At 44.5% G+C, this 24,000-nt stretch overlaps 1 protein-coding gene across 10 annotated transcripts in view; it reads left to right on the forward strand.

Moving 5' to 3' along the window:
- Window positions 1-24,000, forward strand: part of LOC147031767 (CLIP-associating protein 2-like) — a 222,723-nt gene that overhangs the window by 187,003 nt on the left and 11,720 nt on the right. For all 10 annotated transcript variants that reach the window (XM_085867107.1, XM_085867049.1, XM_085867058.1 and 7 more), the window contains 3 exons: window positions 8,199-8,327; window positions 8,486-8,692; window positions 10,616-10,732. In XM_085867107.1, coding sequence (XP_085723233.1) covers window positions 8,199-8,327; window positions 8,486-8,692; window positions 10,616-10,732 — 453 coding nt within the window. The remainder of the gene's footprint in view (window positions 1-8,198; window positions 8,328-8,485; window positions 8,693-10,615; window positions 10,733-24,000) is intronic.

The raw sequence follows: 24,000 nt of genomic DNA on the forward strand, positions 1-24,000 counted from the left end.
ACCTCCTGCATGGCAGGCGAGAATTCTCTCCTACTCGGCGTTCCAATGCGCCTTTTTATTCCCTCCGATGCGCTCCCCCACCCCCTTCCTGGCATGCCGGGGCAATCCTAGGAGTGATCAGGTTTCCTTATTTCCTGTGCATACTTTTTGTAATGGCCATCCCTGTTTACACCGTTCTGAGGGACCCGCCCCAACCGTCAAGCCTGTTTTCGTCCCAGAATATCGGGGCGGGAGTTGTCGAGTTGTTCTTTTCGGAGCATGATTTTCGTAAAGGATGTGGAGAATGTGGATCCTTTGGCGGTGTTTGTGGAGATGACTTATCGAGATAACTGATCTTCGGGGAACTTGAATGGTGTTCTGTGAATTTCCACCACCGAAACATGACCCCCTCCCCTTTTTACAGACTCGTCCCGAGTCGTCAAATTTTCATGTGCTTTTATGTGTAAGTTCTCCCCTAGTATGATTTACCTTCGGATCCCTGAGTGCGACATTTGGTGTATCCGTGTCCAAAAAATAAATAAAAACAATGTCACCCGCAGGGTGACCCGTATCTTGCCAAAAGGTGACCACGTGTGACTTCTTTTTGGTCACACTGAGGTGAACAGAGCTGCTATCCACCAGGAGCGACTCCTTGAGGAATATCTGCCTACGAGAGATTCCGATGAGAATCGTTCTACAGAGTAACCATGAAAAATATGCGTTTGCCTCATAACGTCACCAAATGACGTCATAATGTCTCAAGCTTGACATATCTAGAAAGCACTCATCGAGGTGTTCAATTTGAGGTACTACACGATATGGTTCCTAAAACTTGAAAATTTGACCTTGGGCTCAAATCTGTTTGACCTCAGGCGCTAACCATGAAGGTCAAAGCCAATCACCACCAAAAATTAATCAGCTGAGCGCCAGACCATGAACTATATTCCCATGAAGCTTGAAGACAATCCGATCAAAATTACTAAAAAAATAAGGGTTTCGTCGACTCCCCTGATTTGCGACAAAGTGACCTTGACCTTTGACCTTGACCTTCAAAATTTTGTGCACTGAAAGGGACCTCTATAGTCCTCTGATATGCGAAGTTACAAAAATTTCCAATGATAACTGTGCTCTGCAGAATTTTTTATACGTGATTACAGACAAACAGACAAACAAACAAACTAACAAACAAAAAAAACATACAAGCTGACTAACATATCTTGCAAAAACTTCGTTTTGGCAAGATAATAACCAATGGGCTGTGTAACTAACTGAGCAAACTCACTCATACAGACGACTTACCTAAAATTGCCGGTGCTACGACAAACATGCAGGGGGAGCAAAACTCGTGTACAATTTTACCTTAACTTATAAATTTAGACAAAACCATGGCCCAGGACTGATGGACTCTGTGGGGGAAAAGGCATGGCAAATGTTAACCAGTAGTTTGTGAGGATGAGCGCCTCCACAGCTGAAGGTCGAATGTCTTCGGGGCCTGTTCAAAACGCCCCGTTGTCTGTTACTGAACCTTTTTCTTTGTCTTCAGCTGCTGGAGGCAACTCACCCTAACCCGGCATGCCATATGCCATCCCACAGGCCATTTGAAGAGGGTAGCCAGGCTGCCCAAATGCAGTCTCTGGCTCCCTATGCAGGAACAAGAAGGTAGCCAGCTGCCCAATGCAGTCCCAGGCTCCCCCCTTGACATGAACCGGATGGACATGGACGCAAGCAAACACAAAATGGTGCACGGGCTGCATCAATGCAGTCCCCATGTGCGGCTGCCTGCAGGGCAGTCCTCGCAACTTGCGCGATGATCCTGGCGCACATGGTGTTGGAATGAACAAGACTGCCCTTGTTGGACAAGAACAACAAGGTGTTGGAATGAACAAGAAAATGCAAGACACAAGGGTAGCAGGCATGGGGTCAAGGCAGAGGCAGGCAGACAAGGCATGGCAAGGCCGGAACAGGCCGCTGTAGCACAAACAGGCCGGCAGGTCATGCTGGCCGGCCTCTGGTCTCGTTCTGGGAGGGAGTGTGGTGGTGCCGGTCGCTCTGAAGGCGGGCTCGGACCTACCCTACCGTCTCCCCCAAACCTATCACCTTTGCCCGTCTCTGTCCATACCCACTCCCTTAGTTTGCACAACAAAACAAATTTAGCCCCATCTTATTTTATTTTCCCCTTTTATAATTTTGTCTCCCTCACCCCCTTTATTGTCTCTGTCCGGCTAACGTATCATCATCCTAGCCTGCTCCCCACCCCTACGTTCCCTTCCTGGGGGGAAATAAGGGAGAGCTACTAGCGTCCTGTCCCGAGGCCCAATAAAACTTCAGAATGACCTCCTCAGATTTCAGAGATCTTACCCAAGGTGGGTTCAGTGGCCTACCGAGAGCGAAGGGATGGATGGTGCGGAGGGGTACATTTTCCTATCTACCCTAACATTTATTAACCTTCAACAACCCCGGGGCTTTCCAAAAAATGCCTGTCACTTAAACTATTGGTTCTACCAACCAAGATTCCCGTCGCCTGTGTTGGTGTCCTCACAAATTTGGGCCTTGCCCTCAAATTTTCCCTCGTGCCCTCGCATGGTTTCGTGGCTGGGCCGCGTGGCTCACTTGGCAGGAACTACCCTCTGCGACTCTCCAACCATGGCACCCCCGATCCCTGAGACTCCGAGCCTACCAACTCCCTAGGATCTGGGGAGTGCCCTCCCTGGCTCCTCCCCTCGACGCTCATGTGGCAGGCTGGCGCCACAGGCCCCTTGTCCCCCGGGTGCCCGTGCCCACGACACTGCCCACGCGACCATTGGCGCTCTGGGTCTCGCTTCATGCGGGCCCACCCGTGCCCACTACGCTATCCCGGCCCCTCTTGGGCCCTTGGCCTACCGCGGCCGACTAGTCCGGTGCCTGGGGTGCCCACTAAGCGATACTCACCGTTCGCAGTCACGCTCCCAGCCCGTCAACAGTACTCCTGCACCCCTCCAAATGGGTTTTGGGCCTACACTCGTACCAACAGGAAAACGACCTCCATTCTGTAAATTTGGCTAACCCACTAGCTGACTTTACTCTGACCCCAGGGTCTCTTGGGTGGGAATCACTCCTCCCCCCAATAACTCATTGCACCATGCATTCCATATTCACCCCATTCACGCAGGCCTGCTGGCCCTCACTCATTCAACATGTTTCCTTTTGTTTCATTCCATTTCATTGCTCCCATCACTGAACACTGCCATTCTGCTAACTAAGTCCCCTATCTATCTCGTGCTTCACCGTCATCCCTTAAACTATTGCACATCCTTTTATTCTACGTAGCTAAACTACGTCTCCACTACACATTCAATGTCTGTCTCTGTCTCCATAAATCCCATACTCTAAATCTAAACTAAATCTATCTAACTAATCCATTCCACGGGCCCCATGAGGACTTGTTCCTGCCCCCTGAGGCCGGTCTAACTATACTAACCCGTCCCACTAACTATTGCGCTTCCTGTGCCCTAATGGCAAGGAGGTCTCCTACCCCCTGCCCGGGCTCATGTACTGGAAGCGAGGCTTTTCCCCCTTCTCTGCACCTCCATGGTGGTGGTTTACAGCACGCCCGTTCGTCCTTACGGGTGATGCCAACGTCCCTTCCAACGGCCGATCCGTGCGGCCATGACGTCACCCTGGGAATCTCCCCATGCGCTCGCTTTTGCGGGGTTCCCCACACGGAACAACGTGCACCGTTTATCCGGCATTTGTGCCGCGAGGTCCGGGCTGATGACGTCACCCATGTGCCGAGCCTGTAGCCGACACGCACGTCTCGTCCCGGAAACCCGCTCCGCGTGTTCCGCGAACAGAACACGCGGTATGCAGCACAAAATGCCCTGAACACGCGCCCACGTGGGGACCCGCATGTTCCAAATCCACCTACCCCTCGCCTCCATATTAGCTGTCTGCGCGACGGTCTTTACCGAAACGGGGGACGTTCACGCGCCGGCTTTCTGAATCGAGCCTGCCCAGGCCGTTCTGAAAACGAGGAACGGACCTCGGATGCAACGTTCTGCGAAGCCAGCGCGATTTCCAAACTAGCTACAAGCGGGCCATTCGGCTCGCTGTTCCAGTCTCCCGTCTGAAACATGCTCGTTCCGTGTGCGAAGCCGAGCGGTTTTAAATCGCCAAATCCCGTCGGACAAATTATCACGTTTATCAGCCTTAATAGCCAGCTAATTCTCCGAACGCACCATGCCAGTCAATGTGAGGAAATGACACGACTAGCAGGTTCACGTTCAACAATGGGGGACATTTATTTGAACAAGCACATAAGCAATCAATGGGGGGATGGGGACATGACACGAGAAAACCCTACAGCCGAGTACAAGAAATGCAAGTATATACAGGCACTTACACAATTCACAACTTATTGACACAAGGCCCACAGACTTCCACACAATACCCAGGGAAAAGAAACGGGCTCGTAAGCCATTAATGTTCTCAGAGCCGGGATGACCGGAAGGCTGCGAGAGGTCGGGCCGGTTACCTGGCCGCCCCTTGGTGGCGACTCGGTGGTCTTCGCTCGGCGACCCTTGGCATCTCGGTCCCGTCTGTTACGCTGCCAATGCGCCAGTCGCTTGAGCAGTTTAGCGGCTTGAGCAGCCGGGCGAGCGGCTTGAATGGCGGCTTGGTTGGTCGTGCCTGGCGATGCGCCCGACTCTCCACTTCAAACTCCGCTGGCTGCTCCAAGACTCCACAACTCCACTCCAACTCCTCTCTGCCTCCCCGACAATTCCATCTGGCTGCTCCACGACAACTAGCGACCAACTAACCACCACTAACCACCAATGAAACACCACAAACCTCCCGCGTAGCAGGCGAGAATTCACTCCTACTCAGCGTTCCACCACGCCTTTTTATTCCCTCCGATGCTCTCCCCCACCCCCTTCCTGGCACGCCGGGGCAATCCTAGGAGTGATCGGGTTTCCTTATTTCCTGTGCATACTTTTTGTAACGGCCATCCCTGTTTACGCATTTCTGAGGGACCCGCCCCAACGGTCAATTCTGTTTACGTCCCAGAATATCGGGGCGGGAGTTGTCGAGTTGTTCTTTTCAGAGCATACTTTTCGTAACGGATGTGCAGAATGTGGCTCCTTTGGTGGTGTTTGTGGATATGGTGTGGTTGTAGATATGTTGGCGTTGTGGTGGAGGTGGCCTGGTTGTAGGGATGTTGTTTGTTTGAAATAAAAGATATAACAGAATAACGGCTACCTCAAAGATTCACAGCCTGGCACACGAACAAGACCTGTTATACATCGGTGGCGAAATCTAACCTGAAACACGTACTTATCGAGATAACTGATCTTCGGGGAACCTGAATGGTGTTCTGTGAATTTCCATCACCGTAACAATATATATATATATATATACATATATATATATATATATATATATATATATATATATATATATATATATATATATATATATATATATATATATATATATATATATATATATATATATATATATATATATATATATATATATATATATATACATAAGCCTGGTGTTGGCGCAGTGGTTAGGGCAGCGGCTTGGGATCCAAGAGGTCCTGAGTTCAAGTCCCGTTGGGCCACTGAATTAATACACCAGGGGGTTGACTCAGCCTGTCATCCTTCCGAGGTTGGCGAAATGAGTACCAGTATACTGGGCCGGTGTATACCCCGGTTAAAATAGGTGTACCATGTCCCTGTGTCGTAAGAGGCGACCAGGGTTGCGTCAGGAAGGGCATCCGGCATAAAAAAAACATGTGCCAAATCACTATGCGGATCATACGGATGATCCGCTGTGGCGACCCCTAACGGGAGCAGCCGAAAGAAGAAGAAGAAGATATATATATACATACACACACACACATACACACTGTATACTGATAAAAGGCAGTGTGTGTGTTTGTGTGTCCTCCATAACTCCAAGACCATGAAACCAAGCAGCCCCAAACTTTGCATGCATACTAATGAAACTCCAAGGGAGTGCGTGAATGAAAACTGGGTGTTTGGGTAAATTTAAACACCCCTTTTGAAGATAATTAATGGTTTACCTACTTTTGTTTTGGCATTCGCTGCTATCACTAAAAATTCCTCGCCTTGGAAACACGATCTACTCTCTCAGACTAAAGTACACAATCAAAATATGATTTTGGATTTGAGGATCGGATGTGGTGGATTAAATATGGGTCAAAATCTGGAGTGAAACCTGAATATGTTAAGAAATTACCTATTTCTTATAACTAAGCATATTATCAGCATATTTATTTGACGAAGGCTATGCTTCTATCTCCTCCATATTTACACAAGAACATGTGAAATTGCCAAAGCATGAAACTTAACCTTTTCTATTGTTCCCACAATTATATTGAGTGATGAAAAGATGAACGAATTTGCCTGAAGTGTAACTTTGTTGAGGGCAACGAAAATAATTTTAAAGCAGGCGAAAGCTCCCGCGACATGAGCAGTGGGTGTGGTGACCGCGGCTCGTTTCTCCTTGGGGAAATCCCTGGAGTTTGGAAGGCAAAATAGATGAGATGATTATAAAGAGTAAAGCAAACTATGAATTCAAGAGAGAATTGAAAAATGCTTTCAATGGCTACAAAGCAATGCATTCCCACTCCATGGCAGGATGGCCGAGAGGTACGCATACTCGCTCTAAGCTGTCTCACCTGGGTTCGAATCTCAACCCAGCTATAAAACGTCATCCTGATGTTTCACAGGCAGGGTAATGAATCAATGTGTGTGCCGTCCCTCAGATGGACGTTAAACTGGGCGTCGCATTTGCCGGAATTAGTTGGTGGACATTAAAGATCCCTTTGCAGTGTCCTTTGCGAAGAATAGGAGAGCTATCCCTGGCATCCTGGCCAGATTCCAAATTACTGCTCTAACCTTCAGGGGCATTGCATCAGCAGCACTGCCACACCCTCAGTCAATGATGCGACTCACTGCTCTGTTCTGCACTGGTAAAAAGAAGATGACCAGACCCCTATGTATTGTATTTTATTGTAATAATGTTTTCATTCATTTACTCTTAAAAAAATTCACTCAATTGTGATTGTTGTAGTCCAATAGATGTACGTTAGGTCCCGGGCAATGACGGGTACATTTGTGGGAGGAGGGAGGTAGAGGGTGAGGTGCAAGGAGGGAGGAGAATGGGTGGGGTGGGAGCCTGGAGAGAGGGGGTAGGGTGGGAGGAGTCAGGGGAAAGGTGGAGTTGGGAGGAGGGATGAGGGAGGGAAGAGGTGGAGGTGGGAGGAGGGAAGAGGGAGGGAAAAGGTGGAGGTCATTAAACTGCATACAAGTCTGTAAGGATTATGGCTATTCACTTTGCACGCACCATTGTGTCACCACCGCACAGCCTCTTTTCTATGCACACACCACCATGTTGCTAGGCCCAGTGCAAGTTTCACCGCGTCCCGCATTGCGTTCTGTTTATGTGAGAAAGTTTTTACATCGACTTTGAGTTTCAACTCAAAATTATCATTCAATACTCAAGAGCTCCCGATAATTTATCACATGAGTTGAAATAAATCTGCTATTTGTGGACCAACCAAGATGGTGCTTTGTGGCACCAAATTTGCACTGATCATAATCTTTCCAGTGTTATATACAGTTCATTGGTGGAGGTGGATGTGGGAGGAGGGAGAGGAATATATGGAGTGGGAGGAGGGAGGGAAAGGGTCGAGGAGGTAGAAGAAGGGGTTTGGTGATAGTTCATAGGGGGGTGGGGTGGGAAAAGGGCGGGAAAGGGTGGAGGTGGGAGGAGGGAGGGACGGGGTGGGGTGGGAGTCTAGAGGGGGGTGAGGTTGAAGTCTTAAGGGAGGTGTGGGGTTGGTGGAGGTAGGAGAAGGGTGGGAGGAGGGATCTAACATTGCCTGGCAACGGAGGTGGGAGTAGAGAGGAACTGGGTGGGCTGGGAGTCTCAAAGGGGGTGAGGTTGACGTCTTGAGGGGGTGTGGAGTTGGAGGAGGTAGGGGAAGGGTGGGAGGAGGGACCCGGCATTGCCTGACAATGCCAGGTACTCCTGCTAGTGAAAGAATAAGTGAGGAAAACCTTTGACGTCAAAAAAAATTCCTTACATTAATTTTGTCCAATAAATTCCCATTGACATTAATGTTTCTAATTACTTTGTTGATTGTTTGAATTCCATTTTATATGATATTTGTGCTCGTTTCTTTAGCTCCATCCATTTATCCCTGGCAGGGCTCGGTGCGTTCTCTCACATTGCGCGTTCTCAGTGAAATCCTGCGCAGCCAGCCAGCCTGCTTTCGAAAGTATGCAGAGCTGACAATTATGAAGGTCCTTGAAGCCCATCGGGATCCACAGAAGGAGGTATTGAGATCTACCACCACACCACTCTTTTTGAGCTGTACAAAGCCAGGATTTAAGTTGGTGTTTGATCTTCCCTTGCCAAATATGATTTTTTTTATTTATTGTGGTGGTGTGCCCTTTGTCCTTTGGTCTTTAACAGTATATATTCGCTCTTATAGGTGGTAAGAGCTGCAGAGGAGACAGCTGGAAGCCTCGCAGCTTCCTTGACACCAGAGCAGAGCCTTAAAGTGCTATGCCCAGTGGTACAGACTGCAGACTTCCCGATAAATCTTGCTGCCATCAAGATGGAAACTCGCGTTGTGGAGCGCCTCTCACCACCCATCCTTCACACTTTATTACCTTCCATCATCCCTGGCCTACTGCAGGTAGGTCGGGCTTAATGTCCATTTCATGAAATTTTTTTTCACATGGGTGACATTGGAGGCAACACAAAAAACATGTTTTCTATTAGGAATTTTTTGGCTGAGCTTCTGAAGAATAAGTTGAAAAGTTAAACAGTTTAGTTGTCCATCATACTCCTGAGGTTTTCAATAATTTTGTTTCGTCTGCTGTCCTATTTCAAATGCATAAGTAGTAATAAGGCCTAAAAATGACTATCTTAAATTTCTGTGAAACTCATTAGAAGTAATCATTGATATCTGTAAAATAAGAATAAATCTAAGCAGTCTACTTTTCATTCCAGTTGAAGTGGAATGTTCTCCTTTGTACTTCCAAATCTTACTTTATACCTTGGCACCCTCATAAAATTGAAATAGCAAAAGCAGCTACAGCAGTCCCAGTAAGGAATAAAATGGTATTGTATTGTCACACAAGCCTGAATTACATTGATCCTCTGATTTTATCCACAAACAAGTGCTTTTTGGTACAACTTAAATATAAACACAAATCTATGAGACGTCCACAAACAAATCTGAATTCTTCCACTATATTCAGTCCAATGTAGCAAATACTGCATTGACTCACTTATTCAGATGAACCCTCAGCACTGTTTCTGACCATGTTAGATGTCCCACTCATCTGGTTAAACCATGTTGCATCAGATGTGCAAAAGTTGTTTTTTTTAATGGAACTACTACCTACTTGTTTTGATGACTGGAAAAGCACAGAAACCACCATGTGAGTGCTGCAACCAACACATGAGCGACTGTTTTGCATCCTGGCCACGAGCAGTGTAATTTATCTAAATACATATTGTAGGCTTTTGACCTTGTTGTGGTGTGAGTGGATCTGTTTAGTAAAACTACAGTACAAATTGGAGGAACGTTTTTTGCTTTTGTACCTGCAGGCACAATGAAAAGTAATCTCCTCCCTTAGGACCTCACCAATTGGGAATGAGAAACAGCACTTGCTCAGATTAACCTCCTACATTTTAACTAGAGCTACTTGATGTTAGTCATTCTGGATGTAACCTTAATGTCTGATGTTTTATAATGCTCGTCTTTTATCAGCACTATTCCTGTAATCCATTGTTCTGACACATCCCCAATATTTCCGTTGATGCAGAAAACATTTACAGCTGCTTTTGCTACATGTAAACCGACAAGTTAATATAGGAGGGGTACTGAAACAGTTTTCCTCTTGTTTTGGGTTTTAGAGCTAAATACATAACTTGTATTTCAAAAGCATCAGAAAATGCACTACCATTGAGAAAAATGTGAGACTGGATGGAAACATCATGGATGATAGAACAGGGACCAACAGCTGTGCCAGGTTTTGCTGGTGCAGCAAACCCATTCCTTCATGGATGAGAGAAATAATTTTTCACTGATGCCAGTGGGTGAATCACATTCAACTGTTTACCATGGAGAGGAGTGAAGAATAAAAGTTATTTCACACATGCCAGAGCCATCTCATCTCCTACCACCTCCCTCTCCTCCATCCTCCTACTATATCCTCTTCCATCCTTTCCCATCCTCCTCCTATATCCTTTCCCATCCTCTTCCTATATCCTCTCCCATCCTCTTCTCCAATCCTCTTATATCCTCTCCCACCCTCCTCATTTGTCCTCTTCATTCTTTCATTCTTCTTCCTCTTCCTTCTTTCCTCTTGTGTTCTCTTTGATGCAACCTATCTGTCTTTAATAGTTTTATCATCGTACGAAGAACAATTTCGACAAAAAATTATTACATTATTCATTTACTCAAGTATATTTTGATAAAATCACAATTCTGATTATTTTAATCAACGTGCTTAATCAACTCAAACCTGGTGTGTCCATTTAAACTCATGTTTGTTTTAGTTGCCGTATTTAAGTGTGTTTGTGGGTGCGTGTGTGTGCTCATTCACAGGGATATGACAATGCAGAGAGCAGTGTACGGAAGGCCTGTGTATTTTGCCTTGTGGCAATTCATTCTGCGATCGGAGATGAGCTGAATCCATTCCTCGCACATCTTTCTGGGAGCAAGGTCTGTAAGCTACCCATGTGTACTGTAAATAAATGCCTTATCCTTACCCACTAACCTTTGAAAGAAAGGTAGCACATTACCTCCACAGGCAACAGCACAATTCATACTGGAAATTGTATGCCTCAGCAGCTGAAGGCCAGAAGCATTGATTTCTGGTCGTCCAAACCACCCATCTGTTATTGGGTTGTTTTTTGTTACTATGATAACTTGTGCGCCACTGAAAGGATTTCAACCAAACTTAGCAAAAGTATGGACGATGATAAATAGATGAACTGATCTGATTTGGGTTCAAAAAGTCAAAGGTCTAGCACCATGAGTCCTTTGATTGAATATCTTTGTTACCGCAACAATGTGTGAACCACTGAAGTGATTTCGACCAAAATTTGCACGACTTTAATAGTAGGACTGGTCCCAAAACACTGCATTCGGGGCACTCCTGCCTTAACAGAGAATGAAGATGAGAATATCCTATTGAGAGCCATGTGTTGGCTTGGAGAGTAGAGGAAGTCAGTAAGCCATGTGTGGAGATTGCCTTACGTTCATTGGGTTTGGAGAGCAAGGCAGGATGTCAGACTGTATCCCATGCTCGAGATATGTCCATAGAGATGGCCCTGATCACACATCGGATATTGAGGGCCTCCATCCATTGCTGGGAGAGTCGGAGCAGCATGTCGAAGGTGGTGTAACATGGTCTGAATACAAATTGGTGATTTGAGATGAGGTCATTGGAGAAAAGGAAGGATTTGATGTCAACTGTGATGATGGAGTCCATGATTTTGGTGATGATTGGGTGTAAGCTAATAGGTCTGCAATTAAGGGGATAGCTTTGTTACCACAATAACTTGTGAATCACTGAAGGGATTTCAAACAAACTTGGTAAAAGTATGGACTGTTGTACAAAAATGAAGTGATTTAATTTTGGGTTCAATAGGCCAAAGTTCAAAGGTCATGTGCCTTTTGAAAATAATTGTGCAGACCCTAACTTGAGTTTAGAAGCATCTGATATTCTCTCTTTTACCTATCTCCTTTTTTTCTTCCATGCTGTCTCTCTCATGTGACCTTTCATTGAGATCCAACATCACAGCGAGTTGACATCTGATGCAGGTGGAGGGATACCCATCGACGCATTCCCGTGGAATTCTATTTTATAGTTTCCTCCATCAATTTACTGTATTTGGTTTCCTTGTGGCCTTTTGGTTTTGTGCTTCCTCTCCTCACAACCACATAGCCTTTACCCCCCTCCGAGCAGTAATATATTTGTACATGGTGAGAAAAAAAATCTCTTTATAGACAATTGAGACAATGCTGCAGTCGTATTTTGTCATCCATTAACTAGACCATTATTTTTACACCTTGGCTTTGCGTTTCCATCTGGGTTTGAGTCACCTTGTGAGACGGCAGTTTCCTCTGCACAAAAAAGTTACCTTTGTTTCGATACAGGTAGTCTCTCTTTTGAATATGCTTTTAAATATTCACATTGGCTGTAATATAGCAAGCTATGAGCCCCTTGATTAGCAAATGAAAAAGAGACAGTAGTCTGAAGTGACATCATTTCTATGTTGCACGTTAGTGTATACCTTTCCCAAATGCCGAGATCAGAGTTTGTTGAGGTAAGCTTAGGACTGCATTGACTTAGTCTTGATTTAAGGGCACAAGAGTTGCATTTTATGTTGGAACAGACACTTTATCTGCTCAGGGATGAACATTTTCTGATGTTGGTGTCTTCTACTTGTTACATATGCAAGGTGATGTAATATCTGATCTCCTTTCTCGCCCCCCCCCACCCCACCTCACCTTATATTACATGCCTCTTAACGTTTCCCCTGTCTTCTCTCACCCCTCCTACTTTAGTCTCCTCAAAACCTGTTTCCCTCGTCCCTCCAAAACATACATTTTCTCTCAATCCTTTTCCCTTTTTAAATTTACTTTTCTCACTTAGCCAACTCCTCACACTTTCCTTGCATAGATAATATGTAGATGACCATTTGTGCAGAATTATTACCCAAGCCATTTTCAATATTAGTGCAGAATCATGGAGAAAATATACGCAGTGTGGTTTGGTACTGTTTTTATGATCTCGCACACGTGAAGTGAAAAGCAGGATTAAGCAATACGTTAATGTCTGTCTGTCTGGGCCATCCATCTACAAACGTCTGTTTATGATCGAGGAACAACTTCATTTCAATTGAATGTTATATTTTTGAACACAAATTGGAAAACCTGTTGCTCAGCAGTACTTTGCCTCTGAATTCAAACTGCACAGAGATCACAAACGCACAGAGAGGAGTGAGAATTTTTTTAAGTATGCCTGGCAGTCAAACAAAATCATTCCAAACAGGAAACTTCCTGTTTTTAAGAACATTATAAAGGACACAAACATTATGCACGAATAACTAATGTAACGTGTTAAATATGCTGGTGTAAAAAACACTGCGTCAACGGTAGTGAACTTCTGTAATTAAGTTTTTTTTTTTTAATACGACATTTAAAATCTTTATTTAATTTAAATTGAATTACATACTGAAATGCTGTAGAACACAATTCACCTTCTTGCCACTTCAAAAACCTCCAGTTTTTCAGTACTTTGACGTGTTAAATACGGTGATTGTGGTGATTATTCATCGTAGTGTGCTGGTCTTGATGATTGTGTTTAAACCAGAACAAGAGAAATCTCAACTCGCATTCAAAACGCAATGAATTGTTGTAAATGAAGTCCGGTTGATAATTACTCCTCAGTTGTTTCTCCAGCAGTGAGGGAAGAAGAAGGGTCCATTGGCGCCGAGCTGCTAGGGCTTTAAACAGTGTCAAAATGGCTGGCAGAAGAGGAGACTCGTTCATTTTGGTCATGTTCGTTTAACAAAACAAACGAAATCCCCTTCACTCAATTCTCTTGATGATGTAGAAACAAAAGCCACTCTTAAATATTGACGTGCTGAGTGACTTGTGAATGAGAAAAGGCTTGTAAGGAAAAAGCGCGTGGGCTTTGCTCATGTCGTGATGATGAGGTTTCTTAAAGGTCACCTTGCAGTGTCCTCTTCGTCCACCGGATCTCTCGAAAACCTCCACCGGTTGACTGCTCGTGTTCACATGTTTGCTTCATCACAAATATGAGCAAAAATGCAGAGAAAAATTAATGAGTCACTACAGTGGTGTATAAGACTTTCGAGTCTTATCAATGGTGGTAAACTTCCGAGTCTTTTTTGACATTACCTTTAAAATCACTTTTATTTCAATTGACTTGTATTCTTGAACACTGCAAGGGATAAGGTATTCTGTGAACGCTATAGATTTTGCCATGTCGGTTTTTAATAATCCTTGTCATCATTAATCTCTTCCACTTGACAGAAATGTGGTGTTTTTTTCACCCATTAAACATTCTCAAAGCAATTGGCAACCAGCACTCGCTGAAGCTGCTGCTAATCACACGTCTTTCTGAATTCTTGTTTTAATGTCTTACCAAGCTTTTTTTTTTTTCTTTTTCTTGTGATCACTTGCAAAATCACAAGTACGAGTATATTTGTTTCTCTTCACAAGTATGTTGTTCACAATCCACAAGGTATATATTTGCAAGTACTGTATATTGGTTGGTCTTATCTGTGTTTGTTTGTCTCAATGTCAGTCATCTACAGGTCACAATTTTATCGTCAATTTTCATCTTATTGACTTGATAGATTGTCTTGCGTTGTGCTGCCTGCTTACTTCCCATATCTATTACCACCCCAGATCGTGACACGCTCCAAAATTACCCCTTGCATCCTGTAGTCTCTACTTCCATTGTTCTTTCCCATCCCCAATACCTTACACTTGCTCAGGTCAAATTCTATTTTCCAATCCTTTGCCCAATCTATGCAAGTATCAATGCTTTCCTGAATCTGATCACCACCCCCTCTGCTATCCACCTTACCTCCCAAGTTTTGTGTCATCTGCAAATTTGGAAAGCTTACTCTTTACCCCATTATCCAGATCGTTGATGTAAATAATGAATAGTAATGGTCCGAGTACTGATCCCTGAGGTACCCCGCTACTTACATCCCTCCAGCAAGATATCCTCCTACTCACAGCCACTCTTTGCTTCCTACCACGAAGCCAGTTTGCAATTCAATTAACTACCTGACCAGCCACTCCAGAAGCCCTCACTTTGGCGAACAATCTCCGATGTGGTACCTCATCAAATGCCTTCTGAAAGTCTAGATATACTACTATGTCCAATGCCTTTCCATCATCCACCCAATTAAACAAAAACATTAAAAACAAAACCTGACAAAGGGAGGAGGAACTCCTTGTGAGCCAACGGCCATCCATATCTAGTGCCCAACTGTGCGGACGTCCTCCTGCAGTTGGGCCACTTTTTATGAGGAGGTTGGTGGCAGGATTTGCACTCTGGCCACCGTAAAACCCTTCATTTCGCAAAACATACGAAAAGCACAAAAAAATCTGAAAACCCACTCCGTGTGTGCAGCTGCCCTCCACAGGGCATTTACCAGATGACTGGATTGGGGCAAAGCCTTCGGTAACCCCAATCTTTGATGATAGGAGGAAAACCACGGGGTAACCTTCCCGGGTCAGATTGCAGTAGTCTGCTGAGGTGTCGGGGTGGTGCTGAGGTGTCGTCCACCAGACGACAGTCTCCTTGGGTTAACCTGAAGCACCCCCTTTGGTGGGTACCTGGAATGTCCTATCCCTAAGAGAGGATGATCACCTGTCTCTGTTATCATCTGAGCTCAAGCGTTTGGACATCGGTATTGCAGCACTCTCTGAGGTTCGGAGACAGGATTGCGGCAAGATAATGGTGAGTGGTACACCTACTTTTGGTCTGTCCCCTCTGATCGTTACCTTGCCCAAGTAGTTGCTGTGGCTCTGTCTAATAAGCTGACTCCAATGATAATTGAGGTAACAGCAGTCAATGAACGTATTATGAGACTAAGGATTCGTCACTCATTGGGTGTCATTTCCCTGGTCTCTGTATTTGTTCCGACTAAGGCGAGTGATCTCACCACGAAGGATGCACTCGATGCCGTGCTCGAGTCTGCGGTTAATCAGTGCCCCTGGTGAGATACTCTTCTCATCTTGGGGGATTTAATTGCATCAACTGGACCTGATAGGGATGGTTATGAGATGTGTTCTTGGCCTCCATGAGTCTGGAACTCTGAACCAGAATAGCACTAAGTTCCTTGACTTTGCCAGAAGTCATGGACTTAGAGTGGCTGGTTCATGGTTTCAGCTCCCACAAGCTCATCACTGGACTTGGAATTCCAACGCTGGTGGTGTGACAAAGGAGATTGACCATGTGCTCACTGATGGTTGCTGGAGGATGATCCAGAACTGCAGGGTCTACTGGAGTGCTCAGTTCCTCAATACTGACCAGAGGCTTGTTGTAGCAACTCTGAAGTTGCAGCTTAAATCCGGGAGAATGTTACCATCCCAGCTTAGGCTGGATGTTGGCAAGCTCAAGGATGAGATGGTAGCTGAGGAGTTTGCGAACAGGCCGAGTAGGGATTTGGGGGTTCTGAGTGCTTTAGGTTATCCTGAAGAGTTGTGGAGTGCCTTCACGACCACCGTCCTTGATGTTATCGGGAGATGTCTTGAAACTCACCATTGGGCGAAGAAGAATTTTGTCTCAATGGATACTGGATACCATTGGCCAGGGTCGAAGGGCCAGGCTGAAGGGCAGAGCTGAGGCTGAGCTGTTCATGGAGCTGAGGTGAAAAACTGTACATGCACTGAGGGTAGACAAGGAGGCCCATGTGTAAATAATCTGTGAGAGGGTAGAGCATCACCTTTGGTCAATGATTATTGTCCTGCTTGCAGGGGAATTCGCGCATTGGGTTCCCCCAAGCCCATCCCTCGGTGTGCTGCAGTTAGAGCGGAAGGTGGTGGGCAATGGACAGAGGAGTCTGAAGTGAAGGCCTGCTGGGCTGGTTACTTTGAGTGGCTGTACCAGGCTGATCCACCAGATGTCGAGTTGGATGTCAGGGGTGTTGCTATACCTATCGCTGACGCTCCAATCAACTGTGATCCACCTTTGTTTGTGGAAACACAGACAGCGGTGAACTGGTTAAAATGGGGTAAAGCTCTTGGGATCTGTGGCATCCATTCTGAATTTCTCAAGGCTGGTGGAAATGCTGAACTCGTGTTGTTGAATGCAGTTGTGTTCTGCCTGGAACACAGGCATCATCAGATGGGTCAGACCTGGGGAGGAACGGATTCACTGGATCATGTATTCTCTGAACGCGCTGAGTGTGGCGCTGACAGTACCTGTGCAAGAGGACGAAAATTCGAGTCTTCAGGTCCTCCGTGCTTCCAGTCTTGCTCTATGAATATGAGACTTGGACTCTGACCACGGATCTGAGATGGAGACTTAATTCCTTTGGTACCAGGTCTCTTCGGAGTATCCTTGCCTATCACTGGTCGGACTTTCTTTCCAACGAGTGGTCGCTGAGAGAGACTCAAATGATATTTGTTACCTGCATCATCCGTGAGCATCAGCTGCGGCTTTTTGTACCTGTGGCTCGTTTTTCTGACACTGATCCTGCTCACCAGTGAGGAAGCCTCGTGAGTGGAGGAGGCCAATGGGCCGATCACGTGCCTCATGGTTGCAGCAGGTTTATCAGCATCTCAAGGAGATGGGGATGGGCCAGGCATCTGTCTCAGGGATGGCCAGATGGAGGCCCCTGGAGTACCGGTGGAAAGTGGATGCAGCAACGCGCTGCTCCAGTACATGCTGCCATTCCTGACCTGACCCGGTCTATAATGAATTCATTAATTAACCAAAAGAAACTTGAAGATTCGAATATCATAATAAATTGTCATGGAGAAAAGACAACCTATACTGAAAAAATTTCTGGTGTTTCAATGAGTTTTTTTTCCCTGAACAAGGTCCTTCACTAGATAGCTCAGTTCCATCAAGTCAAGTTGATTTTCACTGTTATTTGAACGACCCTGACTTGAATTGAAATTGAATTGAACCCTGACTTGAGAGAATTGTTTCTATATGGCTATTCAAATTTCTCAACAAATGTAATATTATTTCCCAGTCACAGTATGGATTTCGTAAAGATTATACAACATCTTTGGCATTAATTGATCTTACCACGAGAATAATTGATGCATTTGAAAATAATTCTCATGCCATTGGTGTTTTTTGTTGACTTATCTAAAGCTTTTGACAAGATGTCATCAAATGTTGTTATCCAAGTTGGACTCCTATGGAATCAGGGGTGTTTCACATGACTGGTTTTCTTGTTACCTTAGCAACCATTGTCATTGTATCAGCGATAAATCTTCTTTGTCAGCGTTTAAGCGAGTTACTTGTGGTGTTGCCCAAGGTTCTTAACTTGGTCCATTATTGTTTATTTTGTATGTTAAGGCCTGGTCACACCTTGACGTTTTAGCCAATGTATGCCGATTTTTGAATTTTTCTCTAAAACGTTGGCACACGTTGAATACGTTATTGGTAAGTTTTGATAACATTGAGAGCACGCTGAAAAACACTGCCATACGTCGTTGTACGTTGGCTTTAAACGTACTTTTTGGTTGTCCTCAAATTTTTTTCATGCTTGAAATTTCACGAGGTATGCCGGCGTATGACTCGCACGTTCCGCTACGCTGGCCACAAGTTGTATGCACGGTCTGCGATCGTTGACAGACGTCAACACATGCTACTTGTAAGTTAATCATAAGTTGAGACACGCCGAGGTAATGTTTAGTGTACCCGAAACTTATTTCTAACCTATGATTAACGTGTTGTTGGCACGTTACGCGATCGTTGCCACACATCGACAGACGTTACTTTTAAGTTACTCATAGGCTGAAAGACGTCGGTATAATGGATCGTCCTTGCGTCAGCGTCCACGGCCACGGCCAGGACACTTATTTGCAGCATTCTTCAAACTTTTCTTCGGCATGACGAGGATGTTCACACTTCGATGTCTAGCTTGGCTATGATTCCAATTGTCCATCGGCAGCATCTATTTAAAATAGTCGAGTTTGAGCGTTTTAACACGTTCAGAAGAAACGCTTCAAATTTCCAAACCCCAGCGTCAAAAAACAAAGGTGAGTGACAGCAATTTAAATCGTTCATTGTAAACAATGAAAATAGTTGAGTGGTACCGTTTAAAAGTCGTTGAGTGTAAAAAAAATCCAATTGTTGAGCGCAAGCGTCTACTTTCAATAGTGGAGATGCAGCCATTTAAATCGTTGAGTAGCAGCCTATGAATAGCAAACCCTACGTCACCGGCAAAGATAAACTGCCGCACGATATGGATAAGTTAGGCTATCATTGGGCATATTTTGTGAACGCCGGCTTCACGATAATTATTCGTTGGTATATCGTATCTATAAGTAATGAAAGCGCTCTATGCACATTATTAGTTCATTGTGCATTTGTCCAACCCGTTATGAATAGACCTAAATCGTAAAAACAAGCTATAGCTCATTGTTGAAAAAGCCCCATAAAAAATTAGCCGCGAAGAACTTCGAACAATGGTGAAAAGATGTCTCCTACCCGTGGACACGCGGACGCAAGGACGATCCATCATAACCCACACCCTCCCCCTCACACTCACCTACTACTGCCAACATGAACAAACTACTACTAATACTAATACTGATACTGATACTGATACTCCTACTGCTGACATGGACATCGACTCAAAAAGGACTCGAAAACACTGTTGGGTTCCCCTTTTATGAGCAACATTTTTATATACCAATTCCCAAAACCACTGGGAACACGTCTTTATATGGCAGTTGTAAGCTAGAAACACGTTCATTTATTTTTTTTGTCGACCGGAAGACGTCATTGGAATACGTCTACATACGTCGATGTGTGTTGGGACAACGTAAAGAATTGGTTCAAAGCACGTCAAACATAAGTTAGAAATAAGTTTCGCATAAAAAAGACATTACCGCGACGTGTTTCGACTTATGAGTAGCTTATAAGTAGCCTTTGTGGACGTGTGTAAGCGTCCACGTATCGTGTGTAAAACTTATCCCCATCGCATGCGGAACGTGTGTCATACGCCGAGTACGTCGTAAAATTTTGAACATGTTTAAAATTTCTTGACGTACTCTACTTACTACGACGTATGATAGCATACTTTAGCGTTCTACTCACGTATACCAAACTTACTCATACCGTATTTGACGTGCCCCAACGTTTTAGACACATTTTTCTTAGGTCGGCATACGCTGGCAAGATCGCCAAGGTGTGACCGCGATGTTGACACTTTCATTTCTACGGCAGTTATGATTCGAATCGTTGTGCGTCAGCCTTTTAATAGGCTACGTCACGACATCGTCGGCGATGCGTGCAACGCGCTATGCCTAAGTTAGACTATTGTTGGGCATCGGTTGTGTAGGCCGACAACAGGTTCAGCATTCGTTGGTATAAGTTATCTATAACACAACGAAACGTTCTGTGTCCGTTCCCAATGCGTTATACATAAGACCAAGTCGCTATGAATACGTCCGAATCTTTAAAAAAACCCATAAAAGTTCAACGTAAGCCAGCGTTTTACATACATTTTAATACGTTGCCATCGCTGGCTAAAACGTCAAGGTGTGACCGGGCCTTTAACGACATTGACAAATCAACTGAATTGCTTTGTTTTCTCCAATATGCTGACGACACAAATATTTTGTATTGTGAGAAAAATTTGATTCTTTATTTAATGTTGCAAATGAGAATCTTCTCAAAGTATGTGATTGGTTTAAATCCAATAGGTTGTCTGTTAACTCAAACAAATGTTACAACAAAAAGAGAAATCACAGATTGCAGACACTCACCAGGACTCGTTTTGTGGGGCGTTTGTGTACTGGTGTGTTATGTAATTAATGAGACATAATGAGAACTTCCACTTTATAACTGCTGGCAGTGATGACCAGTTATCAAGATGTCCCGCTTTGATGCAACCCGGCTTTGATTGGACACTTTTTTTCTTTTTCTTTTTTTGTATACCTTGGTCGAGGCTCGTATGAGAGCTAACACACAACTCACAGCAAGGAGGCATGAGACAAGAGGGGCGGGAGTGGAAGGGACAAGACAGTGGGGAACAGACACATTAGGTGAACTGTGGAAGGGAGAGGGATGGGGATGGGACGGGGAACATGGCGAAGAGAAGATGGACATTTCAGGGACTTTCAGGAAGGAAAGCAGGAGAAATGAAGGAAGTGGGCTTGGGTGGATTATTGGGGGTAGAAAAGATCGAGGATTTGGATGGGGGAAGATAAGAGGTGGTGGTGAACAGCTGTTTTGAAAGCCTGGAGGGAAGAATGGGAAAGAATAGAGTGAGGAAGTTTATTCCAAAGGCGGGAAAAAAAGAGGAATGAAAGAGTGAAGATGATCAGTGATTCGTGATTTTGGTAGTTTTACCAGAAGGGGGTTGTTGGCGGACCTTGAGCGCCCTGTGGAAATGTGGTGGGGACAAATCGTAGAGAGAGCAGGGGGGGGCAAGGCTGGAGAGGAATCGGTAGAAGACAGAAAGACCACCGACCAACCTGCGGTGATTGAGTGAGAGGCCCAAAGACTCAGCTTCATTGCGGGAGATGCCGATGATCTTAAATGCCCTGGTTTCGACAGCGTGAAGCCGAGAAAGGTGGGAGGCAGGAGCACCAGCCCAGAGGGGAGAGCAGTACTCCATCAGGCTACGGACAAAAGCTTTGTAAGTGGTAACCTATGTAAGTGGTAACCACTTGACCCTGACCTATGACGTTTTTTTAAAATCATTATTCAATTGAACTTAAAATGAGACAAGTCTGGAGATGGCAATGGTTCACGAGCGGTATTTGATGATGTAGATTGTTTCAGAAGTCAAGGATGAGACAATGTGATAATTTTTGACCAAGTTATAAAAACGATCAACATGATGTGGTACGGGTGACAGGTTATTAGCTGCAAAATGTCGAAAACCCGATTTCGTTCAACAACTTTCAAAATTTGACCTTTGCGTAACCTTTAAATGAAGCAAAACAATGTTGTGGACATTAAAATAAGGAAACAGGATAAGTGCTATAGCTTATTGGAATTAGTTCGTCGAAGAAGGTCGAAAACCCGGTTCGATTCCCACAACTTTGAAAATTTGACCTTTGTGAACTTTAAAGGTCAAAGGTCAAGGATTATGACCTTTGGTGCAAAACTTCCTCTGGAACATTCCAGGAACAATATAACGTCATATAGGCTATATGGCATTTCGCACTCTTTGGATTATCCATACTTTGATGAAATCAACGTAAAAACAAACTTGAAGGGGGCGCCACGGGCAAGGTGTTCGCATTAGAGCAAAATGGTTTCAAGACTTCAGGTGGGGAATGACCTCAAGATTATGCATAAAAAATATTGTCATCCTCGCTCTCAAAGTTTGGGGGGTCGTATGATTTTTATGTCAAAATTCGCAATTTTCTAAGTTCGTGACCTTGTGGCCTTGACCTTTGGACGAAAATGAAAAATCGAGCTCTGTGGGGCTATGCAGGTGCCATTGGGCTAACCAAATACCGAAACCCCTGCCAGATTCGACAAACCCCCTCGGAGAAGATGTAACTTGAAATCGGCTACCCCCTAAAAACACGTGTTTTTTTGGGCGTGGCTCCGCCCATAATGGGCGCACCACGCCCATTCTCAGGAAAACACAACTAGATCATGATATAAACCTCCCACCCAAATTTTATCAGGATCGGATCAAAACCCACGGAGCTATGCTCAGGACAGACAGACAGACAGACAGACAGACACACACACACACCCAGAACGAATTTCGTGGTCACTTACTGACTTGTGAACCAATTAAAATAAATTCAAATCAAATCAAATGGAAGACCAAATAAGTACAGTCTTGTATTGGAGTCATTAGAAGGAGCCTGAACAAGCAAAAAGCAAAGATGAAGTCATCAAGAAGAACCTAGACAGGGTTCACATTTCAGTTGTTACTGCTCTACCCTCAAACCCATCCAGGCACAGCCAAGTGAGCCACATTCAAATATATATATATATATATATATATATATATATATATATATATATATATATATATATATATATATATATATATATATATATATATATATATATATATATATATATATATACACACATACATATACATACGAGCATATACCCGTGCTCTGCACGGAGTTGAATGATTGGCAAAAGGTGGATGAGGCATAATAGTTGATCTTATGGGAAGCTGGGGAGGGTGTCATTAGGGATGTGATGTACTATGGTTACCTGTCCTTAGTTTTCTAAAGGACCTCCCTGTAGATGACATTTTGAGTGAGTGCCTTGTTGCTGAATAGTCCTTGTGAGGAATTATTGTCCACTTTGATAGATATATAGGAGTAACCTCTTGCACGTGAAAATGCAACATATAGTTGGCCATGGGAGAACACAGGGGCTGGGAGGTATATTCCGAGTTTGTCAAATGTATGTCCCTGGGATTTGTTTATGGTCATCGAGTATGCGAGTCTGACTGGAAATTGCATCCTCTGCAGTGTGACTGGAAGGTTGGTATCTGATGGGGCAAGTTAAACATGATATAGGCCGAGCCCGAGACTGAACAGGAGCAGTGGAGGGTGACCGAGAATCAGAATGCAAATTTCAATGAACGGCACTTTTTGGCGCACATCCGATGATCGAACACCGCTTAGATGCTTTAATTTGAAGATCACACACGCAAGACACAACACATGTAACGATGGCGGTTGATATTGACAATTAATGTAATGAACGGCAGTTGTTTGGGTGCATCCAACAATCGAACACCTCTTTACTTTGAACAGTTAACATGCACACATTCAAGGTACAGAATCTATTGTTGGACACTGTGCTTTCGAAGAACAAAGAAAATAACAGAATCCGGGCAATGAAGGGATGTGACCTCATACCCGTTCCCTGGTTCTGCCTACCTTCAGATTATAGCCTTTGATGTTATCTGGACGTAGGCCTATTGCAACTTATTTTCGGGTGTTTTTAATATGTACGTTGGATTTCAGACACAAATTGACAATCTAAGAGGGCGTGTTCAGTCCGGGAAAGAGCCAATCGGGGTACATCATTTTGGCAGAGCTCTGGCACTCATCGTTCCCCTCCTTCCACGCTGATTTTTAAAACATGACAACCATTGCTGATGTTCTGAGCTATACTATTTATTATCAGTTGTGTTGATGTTCAGTGTTTGATGCAATGGGTACTCCCTTACTCGAGTTTATATTTTTTGGATAGATGGCAGCACTTATCGGACGGCAGTTCAGCGATGGCGACCAAACGGGAATAAATG

This window comes from Eptatretus burgeri, chromosome 2, assembly GCF_056783735.1.
Source record: "Eptatretus burgeri isolate ZD-2024b chromosome 2, Ebu_testis_v1, whole genome shotgun sequence".
In the NCBI taxonomy this organism is placed as follows: Eukaryota; Metazoa; Chordata; class Myxini; order Myxiniformes; family Myxinidae; genus Eptatretus; species Eptatretus burgeri.